This window comes from Mastomys coucha, unplaced genomic scaffold (genome assembly GCF_008632895.1).
Source record: "Mastomys coucha isolate ucsf_1 unplaced genomic scaffold, UCSF_Mcou_1 pScaffold20, whole genome shotgun sequence".
NCBI classification, from domain to species: domain Eukaryota; kingdom Metazoa; phylum Chordata; class Mammalia; order Rodentia; family Muridae; genus Mastomys; species Mastomys coucha.
The window spans coordinates 35697591-35709691 of NW_022196903.1; the positions used below are offsets into that span (position 1 = coordinate 35697591).

A 12101-nucleotide genomic window follows, 5' to 3' on the forward strand; every position below is an offset into this window, starting at 1 on the left:
TGAGAGCTCAAGACAATTAACAAAATAAGATGTGTTGATAAGACCATATCCTTTCCTTATAGTTTAAGTTAAAATGTCTAATATGGACAAAAACCTCATTCTCAGCAGAAGAGGTTACTCAAAGCACAAGAAAGATGATGAGGAATGGAGATGAAATATAAATCAAAATCACCATGGGAACACATTCGCATCAAGCAAGGCAGCTAGGTAATAGTGGGTGTTGGCAAGGGTGTGGAAAATATTAGAGTCCATACATATTCCTGATGGGAAGGGGCCATATTTCAGTAGCTTTTGAAGATAGGAAGTTCTTTAAATAATGTATCAAATGAGCTAGCAATCCCACTCCTAGGTGTATGCTCGAGAAACGGATGTTTGTAATAGTTATAATAGTTGACAAATACAAAACTAAAATACCAATTAGCCATTGAAGGAATAATCAAATGGAATAGTATTCATCCATAGAATGGAATACAGATTGTGATAACAAGCTTTGTGTAACACATACCTGAGATAAGTACGTTTTCAAAAGGTTTTGGAGATTTCAATCCATAATTAGTTGGCCACACTTTATGTTAAAAGCATGCAATAGAGGACAACCACTCCTGGCTTAGGAGCAAAATGAAAGGGCTGAGGATAGTATTGCCCTCATAGAAAGCACACTCTCAGGGACCTAAATAAACTCCAGGAGTTACTACCTCTTAAAGGCTCTACCATGTTCCAATATAACAATCCTAGGGAATGAGCCTTTGACCTATGTGGGACACTCAAGATACAGACTGGAGCACTGCTGCATGCTGAAAAGCACGAGTGAATCTTGACAATCTTATTCTAAGTAGAGGATACAATAAAAAAGGGCATACATTGTATGATTGTAATCATATGGCACCCAGCATAGGGAACTCTGTAGAGATGGGAAGTGGACCAGTGTGGCTCCATAGGGCTGAGAGGAGTACACAGATGGTGTAGTGATACCTAATGCTTACAGGATTTCTTTTTGAGGTGATGGCCATAAACTACTGTGAATGTACCAAACCTATTGAGCTGTACATTTCAGATGGGTAAATTTTCAGACATGTTACTTATATCCTAATGAAGCTATAAAGACTATACCTAGTGTGCTTGATGTGTAAGGAAAAGTATATTAGAAGCAAAGTCAAAACTCCAACCCAAATGTCTTACTAAGTCCATTTTAAAACTCATATCACTGCTCCCTAACAAAGGCCGCATTTATCTACTCTTCATGAATCCCTTCTCTAGTAACTGAAACAATATACATGGTGTCCCTGAATATTCTTTCTCATGCCAGCCCCTGTACAGGCTTGTTTAAAACCTGTACATGAATAACTTCTCATCTTGTGGGATATTCAGACTTCAACCACAGAAATTACTAGATGTCCTCATTTCCTGACCCCAGGAGTCTGCAACTCTTCTGTCACAAGAGACAGGAAGTGTGGCAATGAAAGTTCCCTTTTCTCAAAAAGGACCAAGATTTCCTTTCTGTTGTCTGAGTTCTGGGTCTTACCTCTGGTTAGAACACAATTGCTTCTCTCTACCATAGATTCTGCCAACCTTGCCCCAGCTTTGATGTGTTAAGACCATCAGAAAACACATAGCTCATTGGATACAAATGTAATTCCAGTATTTACTAGATTGTTTCTGGTGGCCTTCTTCAAGCAGGTTTTAATAGGCAATACATTGTCTCAGTAAAAATATAAATATACTAATACATCAAATGTGAAACCTAGAATTATAAAAAATAACTTAGCATTGTAATAACAGAACTTACAATTTATTTTGACTATGACACATGTACATGTTACTATTAATTGAAAATAATGAATTGATTATTGAGTGGCTTTAATTCCTTTACCTTTTAATAGGCTTCTCTGTAGTTTAATTCTTGCTACTTAAAACAACCAATACATCTCTTTTCTCCTATACTTTATGCAGTTTGTATCTTCTTGTGAAAAATAGTTAAGGTGCCCAAGAAGTTTTCAATCTCATTCCTGCTTTTCTTTCCTTGTGATCAAATTAACTTCTGCTTCGTCTCTCACGATTTCCACTCATCTCCAATTTTGCCTTTTCTCTTCTAATGAAAAGGTATTATGTATGTCACAATAGACTTTTATCAAAAAACTGAAAAGAATTTAGCTTGAATGTTTTTCCTGGCCCTTCCTGTCTCTCTCTCTCTCCTGCCCATCACTCCTTCCCCCACCTCCTTCCCACTTCCCCTTTCTTCCTATTTCTTTCCTTATCCTCCTTGTTTATCTCTGTCCTGTTCAGAACTTTCTTTCATTCCCTCAATATTTGTTCAGTTCCAAGTCATGCTGTAGAGGTCCTCTCCCAATTCAGGAGGACCTCTGCTCCTAAGATGGAGTATGGGAATGGGAGTCTTTCAGGAATGGGGGAGGTTGTGAAGCCAGGTTTGTATTCTTCTGCCCATAGTGCTTCCGAATAGTTCTCATATCTGTTCCATGAGCAATTTCTCCTCAATGGTGTGGGCATGTTCTCTAAGGATCAAATAGTTCTGCCAACAGACAAAACTCTGCTGATTAGTCAAAAGGCTCAGCTCTACAGAAACAGACTGCATTTCCATATCAATTTCATCTCCAGAAACCTGGCCCTGACTGGAGATAACTAGAATCCAGTCCCCTCTCATAGGAAGTGTGGTCTTGTGGAATACCTGGTACAGAAAAGGAGCTTTACCATATGAAGATGTTTGTGAAAGGAGTAACATATTGACTTTGAGGATTCATCAGGGAGCTCCACCTATGGAAGATGGGCAGTTTTTGATGCTCTATATTTCCTAGCCTGGTTTTAGTCATAACTAATCTCTTTTGCTGGCTCTGGAAAGATTCACTCTTGTAGAGATCTATGATCATTTGGCAGTCTTCTCGCAGATCCAGCGACTCCTGACGTCACATGATGCGGCATCAAATGTCTTTGTCAGACCAATGGTGACACAGTCGAAGTTCTGATCCTGATTGGTAACACTAAATGAAATGAGAAAGCTTGGTTAGGCTCTTGGTTGCTATTCTGACTTTAACGTTAGTGAGGTAAGGTTCTCACGGGAGCTGTGCTTGGAGGAAATGCAGCGTCATGCAACTACATACCTTCCTCCTTGGCACTGGATCTTTCATCCCTGCTTTTCAATACATAGTTACCAATCCAGCCCCATACCCACTGCTTTCTTTTAAATCACCTATGAACATTCACAGATTCCCAGAATCTAGCAAGTCTAACTTGCTCATATTAGGTTTAAAATATCCCATGTACTGTCACCCCCAATCATATTTTAGTATTGGATGCATGTTTATAACAGGGTAACCCAAGGCAGGAGAGGGATTCTTTAATCCTTTCCTGGATTTGAGCTGGTTCTAGGAAAAACTTGGTGAATGTAACTGTTGGCATTCTTATACTTTCTTTCTGTCATTCAGATCCTTTTGGGCTGACTGCAAAGTCTCATTTCATGAAAAAGTTGCATGCTATTTGGGATCAAGGGACTGTAGAATCAAATGATGGCTCTAACTTGTTAGTATATGAAACTCAATACATTAATAACTGTTCTCAGACTCAGGTGAATAGCTTGGGAGTAATAAAAACTTTCTCCATGGCTTCCCAGTGAACACACAAAGAGGTAATCCATGCTTAGCACAGCACAGTGCCTGATGGAAAGTAGATACTGAGTGGATATTAATTTTCCTCCCCCTGTAAGGAAATCCATTTATATGCTGGAGACCCAGCTTGGTCCTTGTCTGACTCATTATTTCCATATGAATACTGGAATTTTACAGCCTCCTGCAAACTTTGACTCTGTGGAGTGATGCCTTGAAGGACTCTTGAGGGTTACAGGTTCAACTTTGAGTCATAGATAAGGCTTAGACATATAATAAACTTTTTTAAATGAAGGAGCTATATCTGGGGAAATGACATGACAAATAGTTTAATGGTCTATGAAATATCATATGAGGTATAATAGCAGCTTTAATTAATATTATAACATATTAATATAATATATAACTTATTATGATTGTAACATGTTACAATATATTAATATAATGTAGAATATAATATTATATTATTCTAATATAAATAAAAAGAATAAAAGCTAAATAGGAAAGAAATGGGTTGGAAGCAACTAGAAAAGTAGAATGGAGTCCAATCTAAGTCTCTGAAGTATTTTAGTCTCAGCTATCTCAGGTTTTGTCTTAAGCAAAAATCTTTAGAGAAACGCAGGCTGTTCACATACTTGCCATTGAACACAGAATTGTTGACCCAGCGCCACTTTTTCTGTCCAGGCTGACGTATCAAACCAATAAAGTAAGTCTCAGCACCAGCTCTGTCCAGAAGAAACTTCTAAATTAAAAGAAATTAAAAAAGAAGCTCTTCAGTGAGCTCTTCACCTCTGCATCCCAAGCTGGTGGTAAATGGTTGGTTTTAGTTCTGCAAATCAGGAAGGCAGCTGTGGATTAGATGCTAGCTGAGACTGACACTTGCCATTAATCCCTAAGAAGTTCTGAAACTTTTCAGGAAATCAGATTATCTGGAAATCTGGACCAAAAACATAGTGCCTGACTTCTGGTGCAGAAGGTCTAATGTAGAGGATAAAGAACTTACATTATTTATAAATACCCTGGTGATGTCAGTATTGTTTTTCTGAGTCAAGCAGAAGGAATGAGGAAGGAAGACATCCCAGTCAGAAACAAATCATTTCGAACACACATTTTATGTCTGGCATGATTCTCTTTGTAGGGTTTTAGTCATTCCAGAAAATTTCACACTCCCAATTAAGTTGAACCAAGTGAAAAAAATGTATTGAGCGTTATCAGCAAAGCATCAATGTTGTGATCTTTTTCTGTGTTCAATATGCAGAGAAGGCTGGGCAGAGTAGGGTGGTGGGTACACCAAAACTTTAATGGGGACTAGAGGAAATGGAGGGCTCAAATTTTCTCATTCTCTTTACTCTTCACCTTCTGTTTTCTCTCTTCTCTGCTTTTCTCTGCTACTTGAAAACATCTTGCTTTTCCACTTGAGTGCTTCATCCTAGAAAATTTGTGGGATTCTGATTGCTGGCCTTGCTCATCTGTTCAGAGACAGCCTTCTTGAAAATTCTGCCTTATCAGAGGATGATTTTTTTTGGGGGGGAGGAAGGGATAGAGGAGAAAAACATGAATAGTGTAGTGCCTAGTATCTAGCATCCAACCAATGGTAAGGTTTGAAGAAGAGACAACTGTAAACTGATGAATATAATGTTCTATTATATCTATCTATCTATCTATCTATATCTATATCTATATATAACCTTGATCAGATAACTTATTTTGGCAGAGGTGTATCAGTCGGTGAAGCATCAGCTGTATATGTGTGACTACCTGAGGTCAGATTCCTTGAACCCATGGGAAAGCACAATGATGCAGTGAATGTCTGTAATCCCAGCTCTCCTACAGTGAGATGAGAGGCAGAGACAGGAGGATCCCTGGAAGACTGGATGTAACTAGCTATGTAGTGGTGAATAATAAGGCACCCTGTCTCAAGCAAGATTGAAGGTGAGGCTGTTCTCTGACATTTACATGCCTGCTGTGGCACATGCGTGCCCACATGAACACACATACACACATACACACGCGCACACACACACTAAAACATTACTTTTTTTCTCTAATTTCTTCATTGCATATGCATAAAATATGCATGATAATGTGTTTCATGGCTATCACAAGGTAAAAGGATACAATAAACAAAGCTGCTACGTAGAATTAGTCTATTTTCAATATCACAAAGGTAAAATGCAAACTTTTATCTAATTCTTTGTTTTTCACATTACTAATCATATTAACATATTTTTCTTATGTATAATGAGATGATACCTGTATATCTTAGTAACTCATATCTTCCTTTTTTGCTATATACATTAACATCTCACAAAATATTCAGTAATTTTTCAGTAGCTTATTTTTTTACTATATTTAACATTCATTTATTCACTCAGTTTTGCATCAGTGTACTTTGTGAGCTTGTATGTATATATTTATGTGCACAATTATATATGTGACACATTTGGAGTTTAGAGGACCAATTGTGGGAGCTGGTTCTCTCTGGGATCATGTGAGTCTCAGGGATTGAACTCAAGTCACCAGGTCCAGTGGCAGGAATCTTTATCTGCTGAACCATCTTTATAAGTTCATGTGATATTTATTTATTTATTTAAATTTATTTATTTTATACATATATACGTGCTCACATTTGAGTGACACAGTCTTTCTGGGGAGATCAGAGGACAATTTGTGAGAGTTGCTTCTCTCCTTGCATTATGTGAATCACAGATCTCTGAGACTGAACTCAAGTTATCAGGCTTAGTAGAATACGACTTTCCCCATTGAGCTATCCTCATAGTCCTTAAGCAAATTCTTCAGGTCTTTGGTCAATTCTTGCATTTTTAAATGTCCTGGTGCATCCCTAGGGTATAAGCCTGATTCTGTGGTTTATAGGGAAGACAACACAACCTGGATTTCTAGTTTAAATGAAAATGAAGAACTTTCCAATCTAGAGTTTACAACAAGGACTGTGAACTTCCCAGCTAGGCACATCTTTACTCCTTACCATCATCCTACCCTTACATCACCAAATTGTTCCATAAATTCCACCAACTGCAGCAAGTGTAGGGCAGACTATTCTCTTACTCCATCCCAATGCTTTACCAGTTTCTCTGGAGTGTTGACAATCGCCAGTGTGGATTCTTGTGTTGCACAATAATCCCTGCTCTCTTTCCAAAATGACTCGGAGATTGAGAAGAAAAAGCATCTTCCTTGGTGAAAATCCCAGTCTTTGGGACAAACTGGAGAGATTGGTGGAGGAAGGATCAGAGACAAGAGCAGAGAAGGAATACATGTGATTAGTGCTTTGGAGTGTGAGCCCCGGAATGGAGTCATAAAGTGATGGGGTACATTTCTTTGTAACTACATCATGATATAAATTCTTCCCAATTCAGGAAGAAATTCCACCCCTCTAGTCTGGTTTCTTGTCTCTAACATAAAGGGAATGAAAGCTCTACATGATCCCTTTGAGCAAAAGTCCCACAAGAAAGGAGGTGTTGTGAAAAGTCCCTGAGAATCCAGCTTGTGAATACCAAGGGGGTGGGATGAGCCCAGGATCATCCACTGTACCTGTTCCATAGCTCCTTGTAGGGATGATGCTTTCATCATTTCTCCCAAAAATCTGTGAGACTGAAATGAAAAGAAATCCTGATGGTTACAATATGGTGAACACAGCAGTCATTAGGCTGTGGGCTGCTGAATTCTGAGTATTTGTTTCTAAACATCCCTGATGTTCTAGATGATTCATAGGTAGAAAGAAAAACCACCATCCTTGATGAAAATCCTATTTAGGGGAGACAGATTTGTGATGGGAAGGTGCAGAAAGAAAGTGAGAAGAAGGGAATAATAATAATAAGAAGCTGAAAGAGATGCTATGGAGAGGACAAGGGCCTTGGCCACTCTGAACTAGAATTGTCAAAAATACTGTCTTTGAAGCATCCATCTAACTGTTACCACAACCTATTATGCTTGGTACTCAAGTACGACTATCTGTCTATCTATCTATCTATCTATCCATTCATCCCTCCCCCATTATGGTAGTAGATGTGAAATGCTTAGGAGATTAATGAGAGAGAAAGAGAGAGAGAGAGAGACAGAGACAGAGAGAGACAGAGAGACAGAGACAGAGACAGAGAGACAGAGACAGAGAGACAGAGATAGAGAGACCGAGAGAGAGACAGAGAGAGACAGAGAGAGACAGAGAGAGGCCGAGAGGAGACAGAGAGACAGAGACAGAGAGAGACAGAGAGACAGAGAGAGAGACAGAGAGAGACAGAGAGAGACAGAGAGAGACAGAGACAGAGAGAGACAGAGAGAGACATAGAGAGAGACACAGAGAGAGACAGAGAGACAGAGAGAGAGAGAGAGAGAGAGAGAGAGAGAGAGAGAGAGAGAGAGAGAGAGAGAGAGAGAGAGAGAGAGAGAGAGAGACAGAGAGAGAGAGAGAGGGAGAGAGAGAAGCCCGTCCAGGGAGGTTCTCACTCCTTTCTTATATGCATGTTTGACACTGTTTCCAGAGAGCTGCTTGAAGCGCTTTTTTTTGTTGTTTTTTACACAACAGAATATTTTTATTGATTATTTGTAAATTTTACATAATACACCGTGATCACATTCACTTTCCAGTTCTCCCAGGCTCATTCTCATCCACTCTTGTGACTTCTTCCAAGAAAAGAGAAGGGGAAGAATAAATAATTCAAGTCCAGTTTTTTGTTGCACACATACTTTTACTCCCGGCTTCACACATCTGTTTAGCTGTTCCCTTTATTTATGGAGTCCAAACCCTCTATGAGAGGCTATTATCCTGGGGACCCTTTAGATGCTTTCCTCATTAATAGGTCCTCAGCTCTATGGATGGTAACTGATTAAAGCAGATCCAGGATACAGGGAGTTGCAGCAGATAAAGAGATAGGTAATTGATCTAGAGACCTCTCTAAGAGAAGAAGTTCACTTTTAAGATACAAAGTGTGGAGATTAATGACAGCTACAGTGGCTCCATAGGCTATTGAAATGTCCTCTTAGGGGTCCTGGTCATTTGTTGTTTATGACTAAGACTAACTTTTATTTACCCAGATGCCAACTAGTCATTTAAATTCTTATTGGTAAAACAGATATGAGCATTTATATTTTATTGTACTCCTTAGCTTAGAGACTTTGATATTATAATAGTCCGTTTTTTGTAAGTTAGAAATTTCTTTTTTTGGTCCTAAAGATGTCAATAGTAACCCATATCTTAAGAGGCAGAGGCAGGGAGTTCTTGAAGAAAGCTGCATGAAGACTGGGCTTGGGGCTGGAGTGATGGCACAGTTCCCAGCACCCCCATGCTGGCTCACATCACCTGTAACTTTAGTTCCAGTGGATACAGTGTCCTTCTGGCAACGATGGGCAGCACGTGCCCATGGTGCATATATATACATAAAGATAAATCATTCACACACATAAAATGGATCAATCAAATAAGAGAGGTGGGATTAGAAGCACCGTGGCCTCTGTATGGGAAACATCTGGCATTAATATTTTTGTGTCATAAATGAGGCTTGATTATCAACCTGGTTTTATTCTTATCCCATAGGCTAGGATAATTTTTTAGCTCACAAAATGCTGTCTAGTCCTTTTTTTTGTAGAACATGACTTCTTTCATGTGTGTGTGCATGCATGTGTTTGTGTGTATGCATTGTATGTACATGTTTGAGTGGATGTATGTACATGTGTGTGAGGATGTGTTTACATTTGTGTGTGAGGGGACCAGTGACTGACACTGGGTGCCTTCTTCAATCTTTGTCCATCTCATGTATTAAGACAGGATCTCTTTCTGAAGCTGGAGTTCATTAATTCTACTATACTGACTGGCCAACGAGCACCAGGTATCCTCCCATCTCTATCTCTATCCACTAGTCTTGCTATTACAGACACACACTGCAAAGACTTAACTTTTACTTGTGTGCTGGAGATCTATGCTCAGGTCCTCATACATAACAGGCAGACATACTACTAAATGAATCATCTTCTAATACTAGAGTTTTGCTTCTTTTCTATTTTCCAGACACGGTTTTTCTGTGTAACCCTGACTGGACTGGAACTCACTTTGTAGACCAGGCTGGCCTCAGACTCAGAGAGATCTACCTGCTTCTGCCTTTTTTTTTTTTTTTTTTTTTTTTTTTTTTTTTTTTTTGGTTTTACCAGACAGGGTTTCTCTGTGTAGCCTTAGCTGTCCTGGAACTCACTCTGTAGACCAGGCTGGGCTCAAACTCAGAAATCTGCCTGCCTCTGCCTCCCAAGTGCTGGGATTAAAGGCATGCGCCACCACACCTGGATAGAATTTGGTTTGTAACAATTCCTTCTAAGAGTCTATGAAATTCACTTACAATACATTATAGTAGTCCCACACAAATCATTCTCAAGCCCAGGAAAAAAACTGAGGATAATAAATTTTCATACAGGTGTTGAGGTGGATGTAGCTCAGTACTAGATTTTGTGCTTCCTATGAGCAAGGCCCTGGATTTGATCCCTAGTACCAATAGGGGAAAAATCAGGAAGATACAATGATCAATGAGTTTTCTGTTCATTTTCACACTTGTAAAGGAGAACAAGACCTTCATGTAGCATCTGTATGCAAATTTATAGGAATTGTTAGAATTTAGGACATAGAAGCTGGATGCTAGAGAGATTACCATTTTGCACATTAGTGGTTCCGTAGCTCTCCGTGGGGATGAAGCCATCATTACTTTTGCCAAAAACCTGTTGGACTGTAAAGAAAACCAGCTAGTGGCTAAGCCCCACTGTGACTACAAATGAAGGCAACAAATGAGCCACAGTGGATACCAGAAAACTTGTGACCACAGGAGGAAGCACTGAACTCTCTACCTCCATGGGGTGTGTGTATGTTCACACTTTGCTTACCTACTTGTATATCTTTTCTGATCCCGTTATAGTTATTACATGTTCACGTTGGGTCATGAGGAAAATACCTCTTACCCAACTGCTGCAATTTACCCACATTTCCTTCCTCCAGTTTTTCCTACTGGCTTCAGAAATAAATCTTTGGCTATGAGGCTTCTTATACTAATGAATTTATTGAGAAGAATTTATGTACACACCACATAGACACACACACACACACACACACACACACACACACACACATACACACACACCCTTCTGTTGAATTTTGCTCTTATAGTTAGCTCTTCATACAGCTTCCTTGGGTTGAACTAGAACAGTAATTTTTAAAATTATAGCAACAATAAAAAAGCCAGGCTAAATATTCCAGTTTAGATTACCCAGTGAAGACTCTCGTAAAAAGCTCCATGTAAGGGCTCTATCCTTTTTACAGTCAGTTGTGTATCTCCATTGTAGGTCATGGAACCTGATCCCACATGTCTGCTAGAGTATGGGGAGACAATGTGGAAGAATTTGGGCACTGAACCTTTACACTCAATGTGGCATTCTGAGTAGAATAAAACAACAAAGGTGCTGGGGAGAAAGCTTCCACAAATACTCACAATACAGCAGAAAAAAGGTCATTCCAACAACTTTGATCACTACTACAATAAGCCCTGAGATGATCATGTGCCAGTTCATGATGATGGGGATTTAGGGACCTGTGGGGATAAGAGCAACATCATCAGAATATGGAAATGAAGCTGCTGGCCTTAGTTAAGTCTTCTGTCTTTCTCAGAATACTCAAGGGAGAGCTGGAAGACAGGAATTCCATTGACAGGCGAAAGGAGTTAACCCATACATGTCCAGAATGCTGATAGGAAACTTTCTTCTTCATAGATACTTTAGGATTAGGTCTTAATCTTGTCTCTATTTGTGGTTTCATAAATCCTGTCTTCTAAGTAACTGCCCTGCAATTCAAGAATATTTAGTCTTGAAAGGACCCTGGCTCACAAGCTTATAGTCTTGACAATACTAATTTCACTTATAAAAGCTGCAGTCTCAGGTGTGTCGGGGTATGTGTCAGATGAACAGAGGACAGACAGACAGACAGACAGACAAGACTGACTTACCTGATCTCTTTCTGGAAGTCTGGGTTGACATACAGATAGGATTCTTTTTGATAAGATAATATTTGGTGTGGAGAGCAGGGTTCCTTGTCTTCTGAATGTATGCTCCCGCTTGGGTAATGGGTAATGTCCTTGTTCACAACCTCTCTGTTTTAGCTGCATCTCCAAGTAAACACCTCTTCCTGTTCAGTGCTCTTGGCAAAGGAGCAGGCGGGGCAAAAAGGGGAAGGGAACTTCTGTCTCTGCAGGAGGAAGGTTCCTTTCAGGGGAAACTTTCAAGAGGGATTTGGAAAACCACATGCCTCAGCACAGACTTACCCTTCATCTGTTAACTTTCTTCTGCTTGTAGGATGAGATTTGGTTCTTTAGCGTAGTATATAAATCCTTGTACTCCTTCTTTCATGAATGCCGAGTGCTCAGACACAGACACGTGCTAGATATTCTCTTAGTGTGAGATATGTGTGGTGGCTTTATACCTCTCATTGGCACCAAATCTGCCCTG

The 12101-nt window shown here is 39.5% G+C and overlaps 1 protein-coding gene across 3 annotated transcripts; it reads right to left on the reverse strand.

Moving 5' to 3' along the window:
• Window positions 1-1614: 1614 nt before the first annotated feature.
• On the reverse strand, window positions 1615-11783 carry Clec5a (C-type lectin domain containing 5A). 3 transcript variants are annotated; one of them, XM_031380810.1, is made up of 7 exons: window positions 11603-11783; window positions 11093-11191; window positions 10262-10336; window positions 7164-7223; window positions 6699-6835; window positions 4250-4356; window positions 1615-2993 (listed from the first exon to the last, which is right to left on the reverse strand). In XM_031380810.1, the coding sequence occupies exons 2-7, from the start codon at window positions 11169-11171 to the stop codon at window positions 2879-2881; spliced, it is 573 nt and encodes a 190-aa protein (XP_031236670.1). In that variant the 5' UTR covers window positions 11172-11191; window positions 11603-11783; the 3' UTR covers window positions 1615-2878. The 3 variants fall into 3 exon arrangements, with proteins under 3 accessions (XP_031236670.1, XP_031236673.1, XP_031236672.1); XM_031380813.1 differs by lacking the exon at window positions 10262-10336; XM_031380812.1 differs by lacking the exon at window positions 11603-11783 and having other exon boundaries at window positions 11093-11400.
• Window positions 11784-12101: the final 318 nt, after the last annotated feature.